This window comes from Trachemys scripta, chromosome 1 (genome assembly GCF_013100865.1).
Source record: "Trachemys scripta elegans isolate TJP31775 chromosome 1, CAS_Tse_1.0, whole genome shotgun sequence".
NCBI lineage: Eukaryota > Metazoa > Chordata > Testudines > Emydidae > Trachemys > Trachemys scripta.
Genome location: NC_048298.1, coordinates 229,277,849 through 229,301,185, shown reverse-complemented (window position 1 = coordinate 229,301,185; position 23,337 = coordinate 229,277,849). Strand labels below are relative to the sequence as shown.

The 23,337-nt window shown below is 41.1% G+C and overlaps 1 protein-coding gene across 2 annotated transcripts in view; it reads left to right on the top strand.

Annotated features, from left to right (window-relative positions):
* Positions 1 to 11,932: 11,932 nt before the first annotated feature.
* Positions 11,933 to 23,337, top strand: part of VWA3B (von Willebrand factor A domain containing 3B) — a 127,003-nt gene continuing 115,598 nt past the window's right edge. For both annotated transcript variants that reach the window (XM_034757928.1, XM_034757927.1), the window contains exons 1-4: positions 11,933 to 12,049; positions 17,844 to 17,930; positions 18,375 to 18,602; positions 20,598 to 20,692. In XM_034757928.1, coding sequence (XP_034613819.1) covers positions 17,891 to 17,930; positions 18,375 to 18,602; positions 20,598 to 20,692 — 363 coding nt within the window. In that variant the 5' untranslated portion in view covers positions 11,933 to 12,049; positions 17,844 to 17,890. The remainder of the gene's footprint in view (positions 12,050 to 17,843; positions 17,931 to 18,374; positions 18,603 to 20,597; positions 20,693 to 23,337) is intronic.

Genomic DNA, 23,337 nt, shown 5'->3' with positions numbered 1-23,337 from the left:
TATGCACAGATGTGACTGGAGTGTGGCGAATAAGGTCCCGATGCTTCAATGAGCTCCGTGAAGGTACACTGCAGCTCATTGTCTGGGATCAGGATCTAAGTCTGTTCATGGTGCATGAAAAGTAGAATCCAGCTCACTCTCTCTTAGCAGTAGTCACACAGTATACCAAAAGGAGTTTAAAGCATGAAATGCCCTTCCCATCCCAGTTTGCTGAGCTAATCCCAGCTCTTCGTTTAAGTGCCTTTTAGAACCTTTATTTTTTGCATGGCCCAGAGGAAGTGAGATTAAAATTTTAATAAATATAACAATAACAAGAATAAACAATACCCATCTTTTGTGTCTCATCTTTTGGGTGTCCCTTCATTTTACTCTAAGACTTTGTTCTATATATGGGTAAATTGTCCCAGTTTAATTTAAATCATTTTAAAGATTATCTAGTTAAATTGTGCAAATCCCTGTGTGGATGCTGTTATTTTGGTCTAAGGGCTGATTATTTCAGTTTAATAAACCTGTTCCCAATCATCTTAAGCTATACTGCAAAAAGCTGTTCTTATTATTAGGAATAAAAGTGTCCACAGAGGGATTTGCACTGGTTTAACTGTATCAGTTTAAAGTCACACCTCGGGGTATGCTGGTGTCATTTTCCAGTGTGGACAAGGCAGAGACTGTCTTTAGTTTGTGTATTGTAAAGTGCTGAATATATTTTTAGTCCTGGAGAAATAATACATACATGAGGTTATGTAACAACATGCAAAAAAATGGTCTAGTGTATATATACAGAGAGAGAGAGAGAGAGAGAGAGATAGCCCATGCTTCAGTGTAATTTTCTATCATAGAAAAGTTCTTCTGTGATCTACTACACAATATTAGTAGAGAATTTGTATTATTCACCCTTAGCAGTCAATAATCTACTCTCCAGCATTCACTACTCACACAGAATCAGTTACCACAACCTGGATTTTTAGTTTAAATATATTTATATATAAAAATAAATCAAAGATGGCAGAAATATAGGTAACATAAAGGTAAATACTTGAGAAAATAAAATGTAATGATTTAATTCCTCATGGCTGGGAAGGATATTTAATCTACGTGTGAATAACAGTGGTATGGCCTGGCTAAGTTATAATGGAAATGCAGAGTAGCTCCAACTGTAAAAATCATGGAAATGTAGGGCTCGAAGAGGTAATCTTGTCCAGCCCACTGTGCTGATAGCTGTTTGTTTAAACTGTACTTGAAAACTTCCAATGATGGGGATTTCACAAGTTCCCTTAGAAGCCTGTTCCAGTTCTTAACTATCCTACTGTCTAACCTAAATCTTCTTTGCTGCAGATTAAGCTGATTACTTTTTGTCCTACCTTCAGTGGACATGGAGAACAATTCATCACTGTCCTCTGTATATCAACCCTTAATGTAATATTTTTCATCTGCCCCCTCTGTCTTCTTTTCTCAAGACTAAATATGCCCAGTTTTTTTAAATTTTCTTCAGGTCAGGTTTTTTTAAACTGCCTATCATTTTCATTGCCCTCCTCTGGACTGTCTCCAATTTCTCCACATCTTTCTTAAAGTGTGGTGCCCAGAACTGGACACAGTACTTCAGCGGAAGCCTACCAGTGCTGAATGGAGGACAATTACCTCCCGTGTCTTACATACAACACTCCTGTTAATACACTCCAGAATTATACTTTTTTGCAACTATATCACATTGTTGACTCATACTCAGTTTGTGATCCACTATAACCCCCAGATCCTTTTCTTCAATACTACTGACTAGCTAGTCATTTCCCATTTTTGTAGTTGTGTGTTTGATTTTTCCTTCTTAAGTGTAGTTCTTTGAACTTGTCTGTCCTGAATTTCATATTGTTGAATTCAGACATTTCTACAATTAGTCAAGGTTATTTTGAAGTCTAATCCTGCCCTCCAAAGTGCTAGCAACCCCTCCCATCTTAATGTCATCCGCGACTTTCATAAACTTGCTCTCCACTCTATTATCCAAGTCATTAATTAAAATATTGAAAGTACTGGACCCATGACAGACCACTGCAGGACCCCACACTAGATACATTCCCCCAGTTTGACAGCAAGCCATTGATAACTACTCTTTGAGTATGGTCTTTCAACCAGTTTTGCACGCATTTTATAGTAATTTTATCTAGACCACATTTCCCTAGTTTGCTTATGAGAATGTCATGAGGGACTGTGTCAAAAGCCATATTAAAATCAAGATATATCATGTCTACAGCTACAGGAAATTAGGTTGGTTTAACCTATTCTTTCCCTCTTTTGGCTTGCATTCCTTCCCCCTTGTTGTTAATATTAATTGTGTTAAGAATCTGGTTACAAATCAGCTTTTTAGTGAAGAATGAAACAAAATAGGGATTAAACACCTCAGCCTTCTCCATGTTCACAGTTATTAGCTCTTCTTTCCCTCTAAGTAGTGGACCTACACTTTCCTTCATCTGTCTCTTGTGCCTAATGTGTTTATAGAACCTTTTCTTATTGCCTTTTATGTTTTACATAAAACAACCTGATTGCTATAATCTCCCATACAGGCTTCTTTCATTACCAATGAATATCTTTTGGATGAGATTCTGCCTCTAGTTACTTTCAGAAATTTATCACCTTCATCCTGGCTGGCATGCCAGGAGCACTGGCATATTTTGACGACATTGTCATACACAGCTTCTCTGTATTCGTTCATAACCAATGCTGCCAGTGTGTATTTCAATGTCCTTGACAACACTGTCTCAACCTGCAGAATTCTAGCTTTATTGGTTCCCCAAAGTGAATCAATTGGTCTCCATGTTTCAGACTTTGGACTACAGCTCTTGTTTCCCAATGCCTAGGATGTTCTGAATCTTTGCACCCCAGAAAACACAGTTCAATTTCTTTGTTTCCTTGAAATGGTGAAATATTAACTTTATTTTATTCTGTTTTACTATCTGTTAACGTACCCCGTAACTTGTGACCATTGCTGAAGCACATTCTTTAAGTCTCGGGCCCTTTCTGACACACAAACAATCCAAACTGTCACTACCTATTATCATTTATGCCATGGATACCCCTACTTGAATCCAGTTTTTTCCTCTATTTATTTGCGTGTGGATGTGGAATGAGTGACCGTTAGAGCTTAACATTTAAAACTTTCTAAATATGCTCAATTTATCTCACTCCCATTCTCTCCCCCTCATTTTTTACTCCCATTGTAATTCATCTAAATGCGCCTTCCTTCCTTCCTTCCTTCTCCCTCCTTTCTCTCCATTGACTAAGTCTCCTTCCTCATTTGTTCTATATCTTGCATTCATTATCATCTCATCTTCATCACTTGCTCTCTCTTCCACTGTCTCATTACCTTTCCCTCCATCTCTCACCCCCTATTCTAGTACTATTGATTTTCTTATGGTAGTGCCTACAATGTGCTAAGCATTTTCCAGACCTTCAAGCAGGGACATTCCTTGCTCTGGGTTGCTCACAGCCTAAGGGCAGATGGATAGGTAGACAGAGGCTAGGGGAAGGGGAAAAACAAGTAGGGAATTTTTATACCAGTCATCTAGGCTCACTCTGTGTGTGAGACACAGAGATGGACAGAATAGACACAGGGGAAGAGAGAGAGATGATAACGAAAGAGATGACTCATTACTTTGACTCTCCTCAGTGGAGGGATGGGGAGCCCAATGCCTCTTCCCTCCTTCCCCAGTTGAGAACCAAAAGCACCAGGAGCGGTTGGGAGAAGGAAGAGTCCAGGAGTCCTCCTTTCCCCTCCAAGAACTGGTTGTGGCTGGAGTGACTAAGTGAACGGGAGTGGCATAGGGGTGGAAGAAGAACATAATGTTGGACCCCCTTCTCTGTTTGATCAGGTGGCCAGGAAGAATCTCTATACACCTCTTAACTCAGATGTCTCCTGCTGAGTGATGGGACCGTCTCCAATGCAGCCAGCCTTTATCTGCGTGTGGTGCCTGCCAGCATGGTTGTGCAAGCATGTAGCTCAGAAGGAACAGTGCCTGGTTCATCTGCAATATATCTTTCCTGAGTAGAGCTGAACTAATACTTGCTTGTTCAGTTTGTGCCAAAACAAAATATCTAAAGGAAAAAAATTGGGTTCAATTTGAACTGATACCATTTTTATTTTTATTTTTTGTTGAACTAAAAATTTGAAAAATATTAATTTTGAATTGACCAAAATGTTTTGGGTTGATTCAAAACAATTTTTTTTCAAACTTTTCATTTTGAGTTAGTCCTTTTTGTGAGTTTTTTTTTAAATTTGCCAAATTTGAAAACAAAATACCTTTTTGAAATGAAAAAATGTAAATAAAATGTTTCAAAGTGGAAAAATTGAAACAAAATGTTTTAAAAAAGTAAAGAAACATTTTGAGTTAAAAAGCCAGGGTTATTTTTGGCCCAACCTATTTGTCAAGTTTGACCAAAATTTGTGAATAGTTTCTGAGTTTTGAAAAATGTATTTTTCAGCAAAACTCTGTTTTCTGAAATAATTGAATAATTTTGCCCAGCTCTAGTTCTGAGGCCAATCACATCATGGGACAAATGAGAAAAAACATTCAGTGAGTAGCAGGGAATGGCACATCTATTGTTATAGCACAGGGGTTCTCAAACTGGCGGTCGTCACGAGGTTATTACATGAGGGGTTGCAAGCTGTCGGCCTCCACCCCAAACCCCGTTTTGCCTCCAGCATTTATAACGGTGTTAAATATATTAAAAAGTAGTTTTGATTTATAAGGGGGGGGGTGAACTCAGAGGCTTGCTATGTGAAAGGGTCACCAGTACAAAAGTTTGAGAACCACTGTAATATAGCAGACCCTTTCATAATATGGGGAGATGGATCTGTCAGCCATTTTCCTTGTGGTAGCATGTATGTTACAACAGAACACTTCCCAATAGAGGGCGGTATAGTATGATTATGTATATGTGAATGCCTGTGAATATAGAACTCTTTTTTTCAGGAAGTTCTTGATGAGAGAGGACTGTCTATGTGAGGAAGGAATAAAGCTTGACTACTGCATTATTTTGGTTCTCTCTTTATGCTCACACACTGAAAAATGTATTATTTCAGTGCTAAGACAGCCTTTAGGATAATATTTTTAAACTATCACTATAAATAACTTATAAAGTAAACACAGAATGGATGCTGCAGTAACGTCTCCTGGCTTCTTTCTCAGCCTTACTGTATGCAATCTGTTCTTGTGAGTGTATGTGTCTGAGTCAACAGGAAGTGTGACACTGCACAGTACCTTGCAGGATGTGTCAACATTCAACTTCCTGTTGAAGCTCACCTCTTCATAGCATAGTAATTAGTAGACAGTGTCTGAAGTTTTATTATACAAGAATCTGTCTCTTTAATTCATAAAATAGTAATGGCCTGATATTTGTGCCATGTGCCATGCTTGGCATACATAAAGCACTATACTATATGCTAAGTCCTGATTTCTTTATTTAAAATATTGGCAGAGAAATTGCTAAGGAACAAAATGTTGGGAGCAGGGAAGAAAGTGGAGTATGCTTTCACTGCGGTTGAAAAATATTCTTCACTAAAAAAGAAAAAAGCAAACAGCTACAGGAAAAAAGCAGCCTATGCCAAGTTTTAGCTATACAAAAATACGCTAAAAAATGTGGGTTGCAAAGTAAAACATTAAAAAATCAGGACAAAATAAAGTTATGGTTGCTAGTGCAGCCTTAACTCTGCCCCTTAGGTGCATGCATTATAATACATTTTTAAATTATAAGATAAATGATTTTGCCATTGATATTATAAACACTCTTTCTACAGGACTCCTGCCTTGTTCAGTGCACAGGTTGGATAAGAGTTGTTCAATATTTATTTTTATCCTCTCTGTTCAATGAGTGAACCCTTGTTTCACTCTCTGCCCACCATTTTGAGCTTTGCTTCATACACTAGACAGCATCTGGGGAACCCTTTCCTTGAGTGGAGATTGGAAGAGCTTGGCTTGTTTAGTCTCGCAAAATGGAGGTTGAGATGGGATATTGATTGCTTTCTATAAATGCATTGTGGGGTAAATACCAGGAATGGTGAAGAGTTATTTAAGCTAAAGGACAATGTTGGCACAAGAACAAATGGATATAAACTAACCAGGAACAAAGTCAGACTGCTGGATGTTAGATTTCTAACCATCAGAGGAGTGAGGTTCTGGAACAGTCTCCCAGTAAGATTTGTGGGGGCAAATACTAAATTAGTGTCAAGAGAGAGCTGGACAAATTTATGACAATTATATGACAGGGTTGCTCAACCTTGGGGCTTACTTCCAGTTTATGTTTTATGTACCCAAAAACTTATGCTTCAGGGTTTCAGCTGGCCACCAGCAGGGGTGAGGAAGGAATTTTTTTGTCTCCTTCCTCTGAAGCATCAGGTGTGGCCACAGCTGGAGATGGGACATTGGACAGGGAGGGCCAGGGCTCTGAGGTGGCTCTGAGCATTCCTTCTCTCAGGTGCTGAACTGACTGGTTCTTGTTCATATGCTCAGGGTCTAACTGATTGCCATTTGTAGGGTCAAAAAGGAATTTTCCCCCAAGTCAGATTGCAAGTGATCTTGTTTTTTTTTACCTTCTTCTGCAGTGTGTGGGTGTGGGTCATTTGCCAGGATTATCTGGGTATATCTCACATAATCATGTTGCTGCCTTTGTGGAGGCTTCAAGCATTAGTGCACCCCAGTCCTTCCTATTTTCTGCCTCTGACATATAATAGTCTAGTCTCCTGTGGCTGTAATACTTTGGTCTAATTTTGGTTGTTGGTTTAGTGTGTGAGTGCTGGGTGGTGTTAGTGGCTTGTAATATACAGGAGGTTGCTAGATGATTTGGTGATACCTTCTGACCTTAGATTTTATGACACTATGACTCATTCTCTGCACAAGTTTGATGGTGTACAGTGAATGAAGCAGGGATGTGTAGTGAATTAGGACATGTTCATGTTTGTTTGGTGTGCAGTGAATGTCTTTTTTGCTGGTCTTAGAAAGTTTTACCTAGGAATTGACAGCCAGAATCTCCCAGTTGATCTTAACTGTCACCATGAAACATAGGATTAGCTCAAGTTAGCATCCCACCATGCAGTACCCCAGCACTCTGTCACCATGTTGTAAAAGTCTTGCAAGTTCAAGGTAGGTGAGGTAATATCTTTTATTGGACCAACTTCCGTAGGTGGAGGGTACAAACTTCCACCAAGAGAAGATGGTCCAATGAAAGGTATTACCTCACCTCCCTTTTCTCTCTCATATCCTGACTATAATATATGGAGATATACCTATCTCATAGAACTGGAAGGGACCCTGAAAGGTCATCAAGTCCAGTCCCCTGCCTTCACTAGTAGGACAAAGTACTGATTTTTGCCCCAGATCCCTAAATGGCCCCCTCAAGGACTGAACTCACAACCCTGGGTTTAAGTAGTGTAGCCATGTCCAAAATTTAGGGGTTTTGGCAGCCTACAAGTATGGAAAATTAAAGCACATTTAAATGTTTACTTAAACTTTTTTCTATCCTGCAATCACTGTATGTATAGCTAAGTAGGTGTATCCCGCACACCTGCTGGGTGTGGTGTTCTGTCCCATCTAGTGGCACTGAGACCACTTCGAGAGAGAGGTTAATGAGTCTGCTCTACAATCTTAGCTAACAGGCAGTTGGCTTTTAGCTCATGTGGTAGCGGCTCATGCACTAAGATCCAAAAGACCCAGGTTCAACCCTGCCAGCTGATGACCGGGGTTTGTCAGCCTTTCAAGGGGAGGCTCATCCAGGATATCAATTGGGAAGTCTCTGACACCTGCGGTGCATTTCCTCAGCTAGGGGAAGTATGTAACCCCCACACCTCCTTAGTGTGGTGTTCTATCCTATCTAGTGGCACAGAGACCACTTAGAGAGAGAGATTAATGAGTTTGTTCTACAGCCTTAGCTAATAAGCATATGGTTTTTAGCTCATACAGTAGAGGCACCTGTCTTTAGCTCCAGAGGTCCAAGGTTCGATCCCGCTGGCCGATGACCGGGGTCTGTCAGTATTACATAGGCATGATTGTAGTTATGACTACTTTTTGGTATAATGCAGGGAAAATGACCTCAATAAACTTTCATTTTACATCTTTGAAGAGAGACTTCCATTACTGAAGGCCGCAAAACCAAAGCAGAAGAATGGGCAGAATGTGTTTTTGTGCTTCTAGATCAGTGGTGGGCAACCTGTGGCCCGCAAGCAGCCCATCAGGGTAATCTGATTGTGGGCCACGAGACATTTTGCTGACGTTGGCCATTCACAGGCACGGCCCCCCACAGCTCTCAGTGGCCGCGCTTCGTGGTTCCAGCACGTCCCTGCAGCCTGCCACTTCCCACACAACTCCCATTGGCTGGGAATGGCAAACTGCGGCCACGGGAGCTGCGGGGGGGTGGGGGGGGCATGCCTGTGAATGGTCATCAGCAAAATGTCTCGTGGCCCGCAATCAGATTACCTCAATGGGCTGCATGCGGCCTGTGGGCCGCAGGTTGCCCGCCACTGCTCTAGATCAATCAGAGGTTGCACTTTCAAGAATTATACAGAATGGCTCAAATGGAAACAAATTTTTTCCCACTGAAAAACCTTATACTATGGTAATCCCAGTGTCTAAAATAATCCACAGAACATTCAGTATTTATTTCTTTTATTGACATAAGGGGAAACTTTTCCATCGCTGAGCACCTTTTCTGCCCCCTGGGGAACAGTTGTGTCATCAAGAATGACTTAGCATGTCTTTAAACTCTCAATTCCAAATATATGAAGAGAAATATAAACATAGTTACCAACTAAGAAACTGGGAGTGTACATATTTGAACTGTACACTTTATAAAGAGCGTCTCTTTTCCATCTTTGTTTACTAAGCAACCATGGCAGGGGTAACAAAAGCTACTGTGACTTTGTTGGCTTTTATATTTATATATTAAAGTATATGTGCTTGTGGCCCTTTTGTTCCTGGACTGTGTAGTATAGCATCAGATCTTACCACACTTTGATGTGTTACTAAGTAAATAAATGTGTTACTAATACTAGCGAGACAAAGTGGGTGAGGTAATATCTTTTATTGGACCTGTTTCTGTTGGTGAGAGAGACAAACTTTCGAGCCACATACAGCTCTTCTTCCTCTGTGCGGCTCAAAAGCTTGTCTCTCTCACCAACGGAAGTTGGTCCAATAAAAGATAAAACCTCACCCACCTTTAGGGAAGGCGAGTTATATGGGTCCATGGTGCCCGGGCTCCAGCAAATTCAGGGCCCGGGGGGGCCCAGCTCCCCCTTGGTTCCGCCTGCCACCCCCATATGCCTACCCTGGACCGTCCCCCGGTCCCGCCTGCCACCCCAGTGCGCCTCCCCCAGAGCGTCCCTTGGCCTTGCCTGACACCCCCGTGTGCCTTCCCCGAACGTCCCTGCCTGCCCTGGGCAGCAGGTGGCTGCCCCCTTCAGCTCTGCGCTCCCTCACCATCTGCTGCTGGCTACAGGGGAGCAGCGCCAGGGGCTGGCTGAGGCGGCTGCTGTGCCTGTGGAGAGAGAAGGGGAGGAGGCACAAGAAGAAAATCAAGGAAAGTGTGGGCCCCTTACTGAATGAGGGAGGCAACCTAGTGACCGAGGATGTGGAAAAAGCTAATGTACTCAATGATTTTTTTGCCTCTGTCTTCACGCACAAGGTCAGCTCCCAGATTGCTGCACTGGGCAGTACAGCATGGGGAGAAGGTGACCAACCCTCTGTGGAGAAAGAAGTGGTTCGGGACTATTTAGAAAAACTGGACGTGCACAAGTCCATGGGGCCGGATGCGCTGCATCCGAGGGTGCTAAAGGAGTTGGCGGGTGAGATTGCAGAGCCATTAGCCATTATTTTTGAAAACTCATGGCGATCGGGGGAGGTCCCAGATGACTGGAAAAAGGCTAATGTAGTGCCCATCTTTAAAAAAGGGAAGAAGGAGGATCCGGGGAACTACAGGCCAGTCAGCCTCACCTCAGTCCCTGGAAAAATTATGGAGCAGGTCCTCAAGGAATCAATTATGAAACATTTAGAGGAGAGGAAAGTGATCAGGAACAGTCAGCATGGATTCACGAAGGGGAAGTCGTGCCTGACTAACCTAATTGCCTTCTATGATGAGATAACTGGCTCTGTGGATGAGGGGAAAGCAGTGGATGTGTTATTTCTTGACTTTAGCAAAGCTTTTGATACGGTCTCCCACAGTATTCTTGCCACCAAGTTAAAGAAGTATGGGCTGGATGAATGGACTGTAAGGTGGATAGAAAGCTGGCTAGATCGTCGGGCTCAACGGGTAGTGATCAATGGCTCCATGTCTAGTTGGCAGCCGGTTTCAAGTGGAGTGCCCCAAGGGTCGGTCCTGGGGCCGGTTTTGTTTAATATCTTTATTAATGATCTGGAGGATGGTGTGGACTGCACTCTCAGCAAGTTTGCAGATGACACTAAACTAGGAGGCGTGGTAGATACCCTAGAGGGTAGGGATCGGATACAGAGGGACCTAGACAAATTAGAGGATTGGGCAGAAAAAAACCTGATGAGGTTCAACAAGGACAAGTGCAGAGTCCTGCACTTAGGACGGAAGAATCCCATGCACTGCTACAGACTAGGGACCGAATGGCTAGGTAGCAGTTCTGCTGAAAAGGACCTAGGGGTCACAGTGGACGAGAAGCTGGATATGAGTCAACAGTGTGCTCTTGTTGCCAAGAAGGCTAACGGCATTTTGGGCTGTATAAGTAGGGGCATTGCCAGCAGATCGAGGAACGTGATCGTTCCCCTTTATTCGACATTGGTGAGGCCTCATCTGGAATACTGTGTCCAGTTTTGGGCCCCACACTACAAGAAGGATGTGGAAAAATTGGAAAGAGTCCAGCGGAGGGCAACAAAAATGATTAGGGGTCTGGAGCACATGACTTATGAGGAGAGGCTGAGAGAACTGGGATTGTTTAGTCTCCAGAAGAGAAGAATGAGGGGGGATTTGATAGCAGCCTTCAACTACCTGAAGGGGGGTTCCAAAGAGGATGGAGCTCGGCTGTTCTCAGTGGTGGCAGATGACAGAACAAGGAGCAATGGTCTCAAGTTGCAGTGGGGGAGGTCCAGGTTGGATATCAGGAAAAACTATTTCACTAGGAGGGTGGTGAAACACTGGAATGCGTTACCTAGGGAGGTGGTGGAATCTCCTTCCTTGGAGGTTTTTAAGGCCTGGCTTGACAAAGCCCTGGCTGGGATGATTTAGCTGGGAATTGGTCCTGCTTTGAGCAGGGGGTTGGACTAGATGACCTCTTGAGGTCCCTTCCAACTCTGATATTCTATGATTCTATGATTCTATGATGCGCATGGCAGCCCCCTGGGCAGGCGACTCCAAGGGGGGCGGGGGAGCTTATACTGGCTGGACCGCCTGAGCAGCAGCCTGGGGGGGAGGGGGGGGAGCTTGGGGTGAGTGTCATGCTGGGGGGCGGTCTCACCCACCTTGTCTCTCTAATATCCTGAGACCAACATGCTACAACTGCACTGACACTAATACAATCAGCGCCGATGACGTGTGTCTGGAGCGTAGAAGGACGGGTGGGAAGCAAATTCAGTTTAACCTGAACCCCCATAAAAGAAAGTTCTTCCCAGTTCTGGTGTTAAATTCCCTGGTGCTTTTCGAACCGTCTAACCAAGAACTATTGGTCTTCCCGGCGATACGCGAGCAACGGAACAGCTAAAACGCAGTGCACTGCGTCCTGTCAATGACCAGCGCTTGTTGGAAGTCAGCTTGAGCAAGCAAAATACATCAGGGCACCCGGCTGGCCATGTAAACACGCCCCCCGGCTTACACACGGTCCCATTGCACGGAGGGAGGGTTGCACACAGGCACTGCTACCCTGCTACCCGGGCAAGGGGCTGGTCGGTGCTGGGGGCGTGGCGCTAGCCCCGGGCCTGCGCTTGCATCAGCACCCCTCCCCTTGGCCTCGCCTTAGCAACCCAGCTGTCTCCAGCGTCAACACTGGGGCGGCCGCGCCTTAGAACCCGCCGCGTTCGTCACAATGGGATGGAAGCGGCGGCGGAGCGGCCGGAGCCAGGTGAGGGGAGCCAGCGGGGGGCCGGCAGGGGGCGCCGCTGTGGCCGGGATGGAATGTCACGTTTCCACGTGGCGAGCGGAGCTACTGCGCCAGCCAGCCCTGAGGGGTTAAACCCTCATCTTCTTCCCGCCACCCACCCTGCAGCTGGAGCCCTTTCCCTGACCCCAGCACAGGGGTGCAGCTCCCGGGGCCCCAGCGAGTTAAATGTTCATTGTCATTATTTTCCCCCCGAATACCCCTAAAACCCCAGGCCCCTGAGCGCCATTGCAGGGCAACCCTTAAAACACCCAGGTTCCTGTAGAAGGAGAGAGGTGAGGATAGGATAGTGTAGCCACAGTCATGCCTGGTTTGTAATGGGAGCTCTGGTGGTGGGTGCTCAGAAAATCAAGCTATGGAACAATAACCCCCTCTCCCCCCAGGGCATGTGTTTTCCTTCCCTCCTGCATTATCATTTGCTGTATTTTATGATCCATCTGTTACTTCAGTTTTGTGGCTTTTACTCTTCTGCATGGCTCTTGACTTCTAAAAATGTCCTAAGTAACTTGCTGTACTCCCCAAGGCGTGGGTAGGTGTCAGATCTTTGACAACCCTTTCTGTGTTCTCCCTCTCCCCATAATCCTCCAACCCCTTCCAGATCTTATCCTCCCCCCAACTCCTTCCTCCACATGAAACAGCCTTCTACCTTAGCCCTCTGAATACATGTTCCATGCCAAGGTTTCACACCTTTGCTGGGCTCTCATCAGTTCTATTCCGACCTTGAAATCCACCAGGCCGTGTTCTTGTAGTCTAGTTTTCACAGCACAGATTAAAAACTCAAGATGCACAGTAAGTGAGGGTGCAGGAGACCTTTCTTTATTGGGCAGAATGAAAGGATAAAGGTGAACTTTAACTGAATTTATAAAAATCTGTTTTGGTTCAGAATTTGGGCTCAAGGTTAGCTGGTTGCCTTTCCTTAGATTTTAGGTTAATTTGATATTTATATTGACGCCATTTCATATTCTTGTCAAAATTTATTTGTGTAGGAAACTTTTTTTTTTCTCTTAAAATGCATTTCACATACAGATGCTGTTCAGCTGGGGGTGAGCAGGACTGGCATTTATATTATAAAATGAAGGAAAATGTATAGTCAAACTCTGGGCAGCTGCAAAAATGAGATGGCTGCTGGGATCCACAACTTAAATGCAGAAGACTGTTCAAAATACTGCTCAGTTTAGTTGGTAATGTGAAGCTGCTATGATAACGAACCTTTTCGTTTGTCTATTTCTGCTTAGAAATCACACAAAGCTGCTCCCTGCAGACACATCTCCTTTGGTTGCCCAATAAAAGGTATTCTCTTTGGATGTTATATGGACAGTTAAACCCTGCTAATAATGAGTAATTTTATTAAGCTAAAATAAAATTATTCTGTACATATAGTACATATGTTATAGACATAACATATATTATCAGGTTGCAAAGAGGACTCCTTGCTTTTTTTCTTACCAGGGCCCCTAAGAGCCAGGGTGGATTTGATTTAAACCATGATTTAAATCACTAGTCAGGAAGACGTGATTTAATCATGGATTTCTACATAAAAGTGCATTCTTGTTGGTTATTATAACCTTAATACATATTCTTCACAACTCAGAGATAGATGTAGGTTTCATTTTTAGAAGGTACACACTATACATTTTTAAAGTGATTTATTTTGAAAACTTTTCAGATTAGTTTTACAACTATATCAGAAAATGAATAATTGATTGGTTATTTAATTTACCAAAGATAATTGAAGCAGATATTTATGAAGTCATTGGGAGGTGAAGTATCTCCAGTTCAACAGGTTAATCATTAATATTTGGAGGATTTTCTTGCCATGCTGTATTAGGGGGAGAACATCACCAGACAGACATTTAAATTGTTTTATTTAACTAAAACAATGATATGTATTCTGGATTTTTTTCTTCAACAGCAAACATATAATATTTTAACAAAACAAGCATATAAATGTTTGAATTTAGTTAAACATTCAAGTTTTTTAAAAAAAGGTTTGTTTTTGTTAAAATTGTTTTTAACTAAAATATTTAAATGAAATATTTAAAAAAACAACAAAAATTAAATCGACTATGTCAGCCAAGTCAACACGAGAAACTTAAAATATTGGCTTCTGCAGCTAATTCAGTTGTCTTCACCTTCATTTTCCTGTTTGTTCATAATCTGGAAAAGAAAAACAAGGGGTTTCCTGCTTTTTCAGGTCCCAAACAATTTCTCAATTTGGAATGAATTAGTCCAAAGAAAGAAAATATTCTTTCTACATTGGCAGAAGAAGCTACTGCTGTTAAAAGTGAGATTAGCACTTCAACAGTCTCTGAATCCAAGTGCTTAAGTGACTTCCACCAATTCACCAATGCGACTTTCTTTAAAACATCATCAGCAAACATTTCTTGAATGGTTCACCCTTAGCACTGAAATGTATTATAGTTGGCATTATGGAGGGACGATTGCTGGATGTCCATGTCATAGTCAACTCCTCCTCTTCATCAGTTAAGGTTTGACCGTGGTACCGAGTATTGAGAATATTTGCAAGAAAATGAGATGAAGATAGTGCTTGTCCATTTGTTTTTTTTAATGCTTGTAATTTAACTCTGTCATTTCATATTTCTTTTTTTAAGATCTCACTTAGTTCCTTCCAAATTTCAACAGCGTCAGCAGTAAAACAGCTGTTTCCCTGCATTTTGTTCAAGGCTACAGAAAGAGGCTTCAGGGCACTCAGCATGTGTTCAATATTTCTCATGTGTCCAATGTTGAGAACTTTGGCTGTGACAGTGCCATCTATTTTTTTCACGAATTTGTTCACAAACTGTCATCAGATTAGGCCAGTTCTTGATACAGTGCTCAAAACAGTCCACTACTGTGTTCCATTGCATGTCTTGTGGGAGAGTTAGCTTGGTTCCTCCTACTTTTTTCAGAGCTGCTGCTGCAAAGTGGTTGTTACGGAAGTATTTTGTAATTTCAACAACATTAGCTTTTATTTCTGGAACACTGAAGTCTTTGGTTAGGAGGTGCATCAAATGAGCACTGCAAACGTATGTTATTAGCTTGGAACTCTCTTCACTCTCTTCTAAATAATTTCTTCTCATCCTGGATACATTTGTAGCATTGTCTGACATTTGAATTTTTTTTCACAGTTTGTTATAGCTTTTACTGCTACTTCTTGTAAGTATTCTGCTGTGTGTGCATTTCCTGTTGTATCAATTGTTTCTGTAAGGAAGACATTCTCTTCTTCTGTTGTCACACAAGCACATACAACAGGATCATTGTGGACATTGCTCCACCCATCAAGACTCAGGTTAACAATTTTACCCTCTAGTCCTTCTGCACACTGCTCAATTTCTCTTTCATACACTTTATCCAGCAATTTGCCTGCGACATCTGCTCTGTTGGGTGGACTGTATCCTGGTCTTAATGACTGAACCATGTTAATGAAGTGTGGGTTCTCAATCATACGGAAAGGAGAATTTTTTGCATAAACAAACCAGGCAATTTGTTCATCAATTACCTCTTTTTGTAATCTGCTGGTTCTTATCACAAATTTATCTATGGTTGTTTCTGGATGATGGACTGTGGCTATGTGACATACATGATGAGACTGAAACACTATCATTGGCAGATAACTCTGAAACTATAGAAATGATGGTGATCTTGAAGGTGGATAGTCTTCAGAATCCTGTATGTGGAGGATGGATTCTCCTAAACAAAAGAAGTCAATGCAGTTATTTAATTATTATTACCATACTGCTCAGTTAGTATCACTCATTGTATTCACTGACACTCAGTACTACTTTAAAGCTGAAATTGTAAAGGGAAGATTTGCCTATTTCAGATATTTTTTTTGTATCACAAATGCATCTAAAATGACAACTATACTTTTTGCTCAAACATGAGAATTAAAGAATAGTCTAGAAGGAAGACAGGTAGTCCTTAAGAAAGAAGTATGAAATAAAAAAGTTTACTCACCTGAAGATCCTGCATGTTCCGACATGTTCCTTTCACCATCTTCAGTGCAGCTTCCTCCTGAGAAGGAACACTTCTCATGATGTTGTTTCATTCGGGCAACCAGGCCTTGCATTTCTTTGTTGCACTGTTTGCATTTTGCATGCATGCCTGTCTTACTCACAGGTAGAGGAACTTCATGAAAATATTCCCAAACTGGATCTCTTTTACGGCCTGCTGCCATTATAGGTTTTCCCTTCTAGTGAGAGAATGGTATGGTAGATTTCAAATCAATGAAGGTTACATTCAGAAAGACCTCAAGACTTCTGGAATATGCTCTTAAACAGTTTCACTTTTGTTTCTACTGCCTATCCCTCCCTTCTCACATTTATCTCCAGACTTCTTCTCCTTGTCCAGATCTATTCTGCCCCCAACAATCTTCTCTTCATTGAACTTTTTGAAACTTTGCACTTGGAGAGAGAGATAAGGGATTGACTCTATGTACACAAATTTGCAGAGGGACAATAGGGTTGAGGTCTGTTATTTCTTTCCTCTATATTTATTTATTTTTATTTAAAAACATTTTTGTTGTTAACAAGCATGTTATCTCTGGAGACACAAATCCACAGTTTGAGAACTGCAAAACTAAGCATCTCTGATGGTATCTTCTAGACTGAGCATTGAGTCCCATTGGATAGATAGAAAGATTAACCTAAAAAATCTATGCAGAAGCTTCTGGAACCCCATAAGATTGGGTCCCTAATCAGGGCCGGCGCAACCCTAGGCGGTCGCCTAGAGCACTACAATTTGGGGGGCGGCAACCACGGCGGTATTTCGGTGGCGGGACCTTCCGTTGCCTCTGTGGGGGGGTGGCATTTCGGGGGGGGACCTTCCGCCGCCTAGGGCGGCAGAAAAACTGGCGGCGCTCCTGTCCCTAATCCATGGACTATTGAAACTCATTTACAAAACTTTTCTTAAACATTACATGAATATATTCTCATATTATAGAATTAGAATTTATAATCCCTATTCCATGATGAGATATCTTTGAGCTATAATGTGTCTTAATTAAAACTATCTTTAGATAGGTTTTTTCCCGTCAAAAAGCATTTTATCAAAAAAGCCAATTTTAAATAAAAAAAAATCCGTTTTTTTATTATTTTTTTTAAATCACTGATTTTTATCCACCCTGCTAAGAATTAAGGTTGCATTTGCATTTAGTGTTGTTAGTGTCTTCCTAGATTATAATAGTTGATAGATTAATATACAAGAGATAAAAATAACACTGTTGATTTGGCAAAGAGGGAGGAATAGTCATTCTTTTGTTACAGATTAATTATATTGTAATTTATCCTGTCTCTGCAGTAATGTCCATGGTAAACTCCCTGCTGACAGCAGTTAGGGAGGTGGCCTACTAGTGATTCATAAATATCTCTTGTTCATTCATTTTATTTAAAAAAAATCAAATTAAAGTTAAAAATCTTGAAGCCTCAAAATTGCACACTCAGCCAGTAGGTGCAGTCCTGTTACTTTCATGTGTCTCAGCTGCTACCTTTTTGTTCTACACCCACCTGTTGTGTCTTTTCCACATTTAGGCCCTGATACTGCAGTCTCACACATGCATAATGTTATCTAATGGGACTATTTGCATGATTAAAGTTATGCATGTGTTTCTAAGACTGGCCTTCTAAATGGTAAATTCTTTGTGGTACAAGCTATTTTTTATTTTATACTTGTAATTGCCTAGAACAATAAGGTCTCAGTCGTGATCGGGCCTCTGAGTGGTACTATATTGAATAGTGTTTGTTTGGTTTTAATTCTTCAGGTTTTTAAGAGGCAAACAAAGAAGGATCCCAAATCAAGAAGTCCAGAATGACCGGAAATCTGTGTAAAAGAGTTGCCTGGAGTGACCGTGAGTATCTTAAGAAGTAGAAATATTTTGCATGTATTCTTGGATGATTTACAATAGGAAGCTTCTGATGTGCATGTTATGATTGCCTATTATTTGTCCCAGTATTTGGGGTGAAGTCTCTTGTGGGTTCGAAGGGTTGCTTTCTGGCAGACTGGATGTAGCCTTCCCAATTCTTGGGTTTCAAAACAAAGAGAAATTTTTGGTGATAAATCCAATTTACCGAAGTGAATGTGCATGGAAGAGGGAGAGGAACATGATAGCTGGTAAACGCCTGGAATTGAAGGTGACTTTCCATAGTTAAGCACACTTTTCAGTAGAATGAGAAAAAGGTAGACAGATAAATATAAAAAATGCCTTGCAAAAGGAATGGTGAGACAAGTGATGGCGGGAGGGAATAAACAATTTTTTGGTAAGTGTAAACATTATTTTTTTTTCTCTTTATAGAGGTTATCTTTGATATGAAACACAAAAGAGAGCAAGAAAAGTCAGATTCCAACATTGCCCACAAGGGGAAGTCAAAAAAGAAGGAAAGGAGACTGAAAAGCACTTTGTGGGACTTGGATGTACAGCCTCTCATCTCATCATCTCAGTGGCTTCAGTGTCACGGACTCAAGAGAAACAAATTGTCCCTCACTCAGATTTTATCACAAATTGGATTTCAACACAGGGAAGGTAGGAGGGAAGCCAGTGGTAAAAGCTAAAAGTTGACTTGGAATAGTCCAGAGCTCCATGCTCCTTTTTAGCAGCACAGTATATGGTGTGGAGCCTTTAAAATTGTTTCTTCTTTTGGTGCTATCTTAGAAAAGAGAAAGGGAAGTCACATTCCGCATCTTCACCTTAGCTTGGGAACATATCCCACATGGCTGCTCATCTCTCAAGGAGGGAGAGAGAGAGACAGACTATTCTTTTTAATCTGTACCATTATGTTCTTCACTTTAATCTTGATCTCAGTGTAGCTACATTTGTGAAATAACTTTAGATACTGAATTTTCCAGAATCAGTACATGCAAAACCTTTTTCATGGAGCCCGAAAATGTAACTGCCATAAGAACCCTGTCCTTCGTGGACTGAAAACACAAAGATCCTCCTGAGCTCCTTGCTGTAAATTATTATTGTGCTTCCAGTTGAACATTTTGCTAATTTTTAGACAGGTAATTCAATATCAGATTTAAACTCAGGCTGTTTTTCTTGCAAAGTCAAACTCTGCAATATCAAAGCCAAATTATAATTTGTAGTTGTGCAGCAGTTGGAGGAGAGCGTTTGTGAGAAATAATAATTATAAATCATTTACATCATAATGCTTTACAGAGCACAGTAAGGCATTCCCTGACATGAAGAATTTACAGTTTAAGAAGCAGTAGTTTTAATGTGTTAATAATTGTTTTATGCTGTTTAATTTAAGAACGCAGCTGGCTTGGAGCCATGGGGAATTGAGGTCTAGCACTGCACATCCAGCAATACTGTATTCTCCCCTGCCAGGAGCCTTGCTTTCATTACTGGAAGGCTAGAGGTTGCACACTCACTCCTCTCTGGATTAAGGAGGTATATGATGCTGAGAGGAGTGAATACTTCTTATAGCATGGTTTTACCAGCAAAAAGCCACTGGATTAGCAGAGGAACATGCTTCATAGAATAGCTGCTCCGTGGCTGTTAAATATTCACATGCCCTATGTTTTCCTGTCAGTGGAGTCCCAGCTATGGAGAGCTACTGTCAAGAAACTTTTGTTGTCAAGGGAGCAGAGAACATGCTTTTCCTTCTTCAGGGTATGTCTACGCTGCAACTGAAGATGTGATTTGCAGCTCGGGTAGGCATACCTGTGCTAGCTTTAATCTAGCTAGCATGATAAAAACAGCAGCATAAATGCAGTGGCACCAGCCTCACACAGGCTGTATAAGCCTCTCTAGGGACAAACTCGCATTGCTAGCACATGCTTGAAGTTCCTGCTGCCGCATCTTCACTGTTATTTTTAGTGCACTAGTTAGATTAAAGCTACTGCTTCAGTTATATTACCTGTTCTGCAAATTGCATACCTTTTGTTGCAGTATAGACATGCCTTCAGCTGCATCCACTTTTGCTCCTTTCCATATATGTCATGGGAGGGCATCATCCATCCATGATTTTTTTCTCTTTTGACTGACAAATACTTGCACTTGCTTTTAAGATGTAAATGGAAAATACAAAAGTTGAATTGCAGAAATCTAAAGTCACAAGCAGCTTGCTACCAGTAAGCAAGATGATAGATTTTTTTTATTCCCCATTAGATATAACTAGACATGGTTCTAGGAGATGAGAATAATTTCTACAACTCAACATAAATAGAACCTTTTTAAAGATCACTAACATCAGTTAGATAGTACAAATCCTCCCTCTCAGCTGCATGAACCTAAATTCAGACAGTAACTTATTTTAGGATCTGTCCTGCAACATGTATCAATCACTTAGTGGAAAAATTCCGCCTTTTATCCAAAGAACCTTACTGTCCCTTCTATAGAGGCGTTACTGAATTTGGTTTGTAGGTTGCTGTAAAAATGTTATTTGGCTTACCAAAAGAAAAGAGTTTAATGACAGTGCCATTTATCTTCTCTTCTGTTGCATATGATTTAGAAAAACAGTTCATAATGAAAATAGTCCCTATAACTGGCAACCGTTTATAATCTTGAATGTAGATTATGTATCCACCTTGGGGAAATTTGTGGCTTCTCGGTATGCAGACGGTCTGTTTCCTCAATACTTGAGAGCACAAGACGGCAGAGTATATAATGTAAGTGCGACTGACTTGTGGTTCAATAGAGTAATAACTTTCCCCCTATTTAAAAGATAATATCAGTGTAACAAAATGATGTGACTGAAGTATCTCCTCTTCTAAAGAAATGCTGACAGGAAACTGATGTATTTCCAAAATGGGAACTTTATCTTTTGATGATTTTATTTCTACTGCGCCAGATGATGAATGATCTAGAAGTTGGGTTCATTTTCTGAGGGCTAATGATACATTAGTCCGTATGAAGCTTGGAATAAAGCTTTCAAGAGAAGGCTGAAATTTCTAAGTAACAGATTTACCCTATTATGAAAGCGAGAAGGCTTAAAAAGGAATAGGACTAAACTGAGTTTAATAGAGTGGTTATCAGTAAAACAAATGGAGGTACTCAAATGAAGAGATATAATGTACTGTCATAACCCATCATTTAGTGCCAACAAGACACAAAGGATTTAGTATAGTCTGTGAATACAGCTTGATGGAACTCTGCCCAGACTTGTGCTCTAAGGAGCATGTTAGTAGTAGCTGCTATCTGTCCCATTATTTGAAAAGATGGATTCTGATTGAAGAGATCTGTGCATCAGCGAATAAGAAAAAAGCTAATTCATAAGAGTAAAGACTTTAAAAAACAAACAGCATATCATCTTCTGATATCCAGACTCCCTCCCCAGTTCCCAGGCATCCAGAACAGTCATCAGGTTTAAACCTGGGGAAAAATACAATTTCAGGGAGTCTTATTCCATCATCTTTTCTGCAACCAGTTCAGTTTCTAACATCTAATCCTGGGTTAGCCCATCTGGCTGCTATTTGTTCCTGAGAAATGGTTTACAGAATTATTGACGCAAATCAGATAACATTAATAGATAGTGTAAAATAGGAACCAGACAAAGAAGGTTTGTAGAATGACACTCTAAGGGAGAGCTCAAAGTTTCTACTTCTGATGGAATTTTATTTTGAAAACTTCTAGTCTCCAAGCATGTATGTTCACTATTGGAGAACCTGTGAGAGATGGGGGAGTAGCATGCAAATGACCTTACATAAATTAGCATAGAGTTAATATATAGTAAAAATCTTAAATGAATCAATCTGTAGCACAGAATCTCTATGGATAGAAATTCCATGCTTGAATAATGAGTAGAAATATACTACTGACCCCCTGACCAGGATGGTGATGGTGATTGTGAAATGCATGGGGAAATCTAGAGAGGCTACAAATACAGAAAACCCAGTAATAATGGGGGATTTCAACTATCCCCATATTGACTGGGTACATGTCACCTCAGGATGGGATGCAGAGATAAAATTTTTAGACACCATTAAAGACTGCTTCTTGGAACAGCTAGTCCTAGAACCCACAAGGGGAGAGGCAATTCTTGATTTAGTCCTAAGTGGTGCACAGGATCTGGTCCAATAAGTGAATCTAGCTGAACTGCTCGGTAATAGCGACCATAATGTAATTAAATGTAACATCCTTGTAGGGGGAAAAATACCAAAGAAACCCACTACATTAGCATTTAACTTCCAAAAGGGGAACTACACAAAAATGAGGAAGCTAGTTAACTGGAAATTAAAAGGAACAGTCACAAAAGTGAAATGCTTGTAAGCCACATGGAAACTATTTAAAAACACCATAATAGATGCTCACACTAAGCATCTTATTTATACTCCAAATAAAATAACAGTAAGAGGACCAAAAAAAAAAAATGCCACTGTGGCTAAACAGCAGAGTAAAAAGGGTGATTAGAAGCAAAAAGGCATCTTTCAAAAATTGGAAGTCAAATCCTAGGGTGGATTATAGAAAGGCACATAAACTCTGGCAAGCAAAGTGTAGAATTAGGCAGCCAAAATAGAATGTGAAAAGCAGCTAGGAAAAGACACAAAAAATAAGAGCAAAAATTTGTTTTACGTAGATCATTGCACAGAAGATGAATGAATTCTTTGCATTGGACTTCACTGCATAGGACGTGAGGGAGATTCCAAAACCTGAGCCATTCTTTTTTGGTGACACATCTGAGGAAATGCCCCAGACTGAGGTGTCAATAGAGGAGGTTTTGGAACAAATTGATAAATTAAAGAGACATAAGCCACCAGGACCAGATGGTATTCACCCCGGAATTCTAAAGGACCTCAAATATGAAATTGCTGAACTCCTAACTGTGGTGTGTAACCTGTTGCTAAATCAGCTTCTGTACCAGATGGCTGGAGGATAGCTAATGTGATGCCAGTTTTTAAAAGAAGGCTCTAGAGGTGATCCTGGCAATTATAGGCTGGTAAGCCTAACTTCAGTATCAGGCAGATTGGTTGAAAATATAGTAAAGAACAGAATTATCAGACACATAGAGGAACATGATTTTTTGGGGAAGTGTCAACATGGCTTTTGTAAAGGGAAATTATATCTTACCAATCTGTTGACCCTCAAAGAATTCTAAGAAATATGTAGACAAGGCTGATCCAGTGGATCAGTGTACTTGGACTTTCAGAAAGCCTTTGACAAGGTCCCTCACCAAAGGCTCTTAAGCAAAATAAGTAGTCATGGCCTAAGAGGGAAAAGGTCCTCTCATGGATCAGTATTTGGTCGGCAAATAAAGGGTAGGAATAAACGGTCAGCTTTAACAATAGAAAGAGGTAAAGAGTGGGGTCCACCAAAG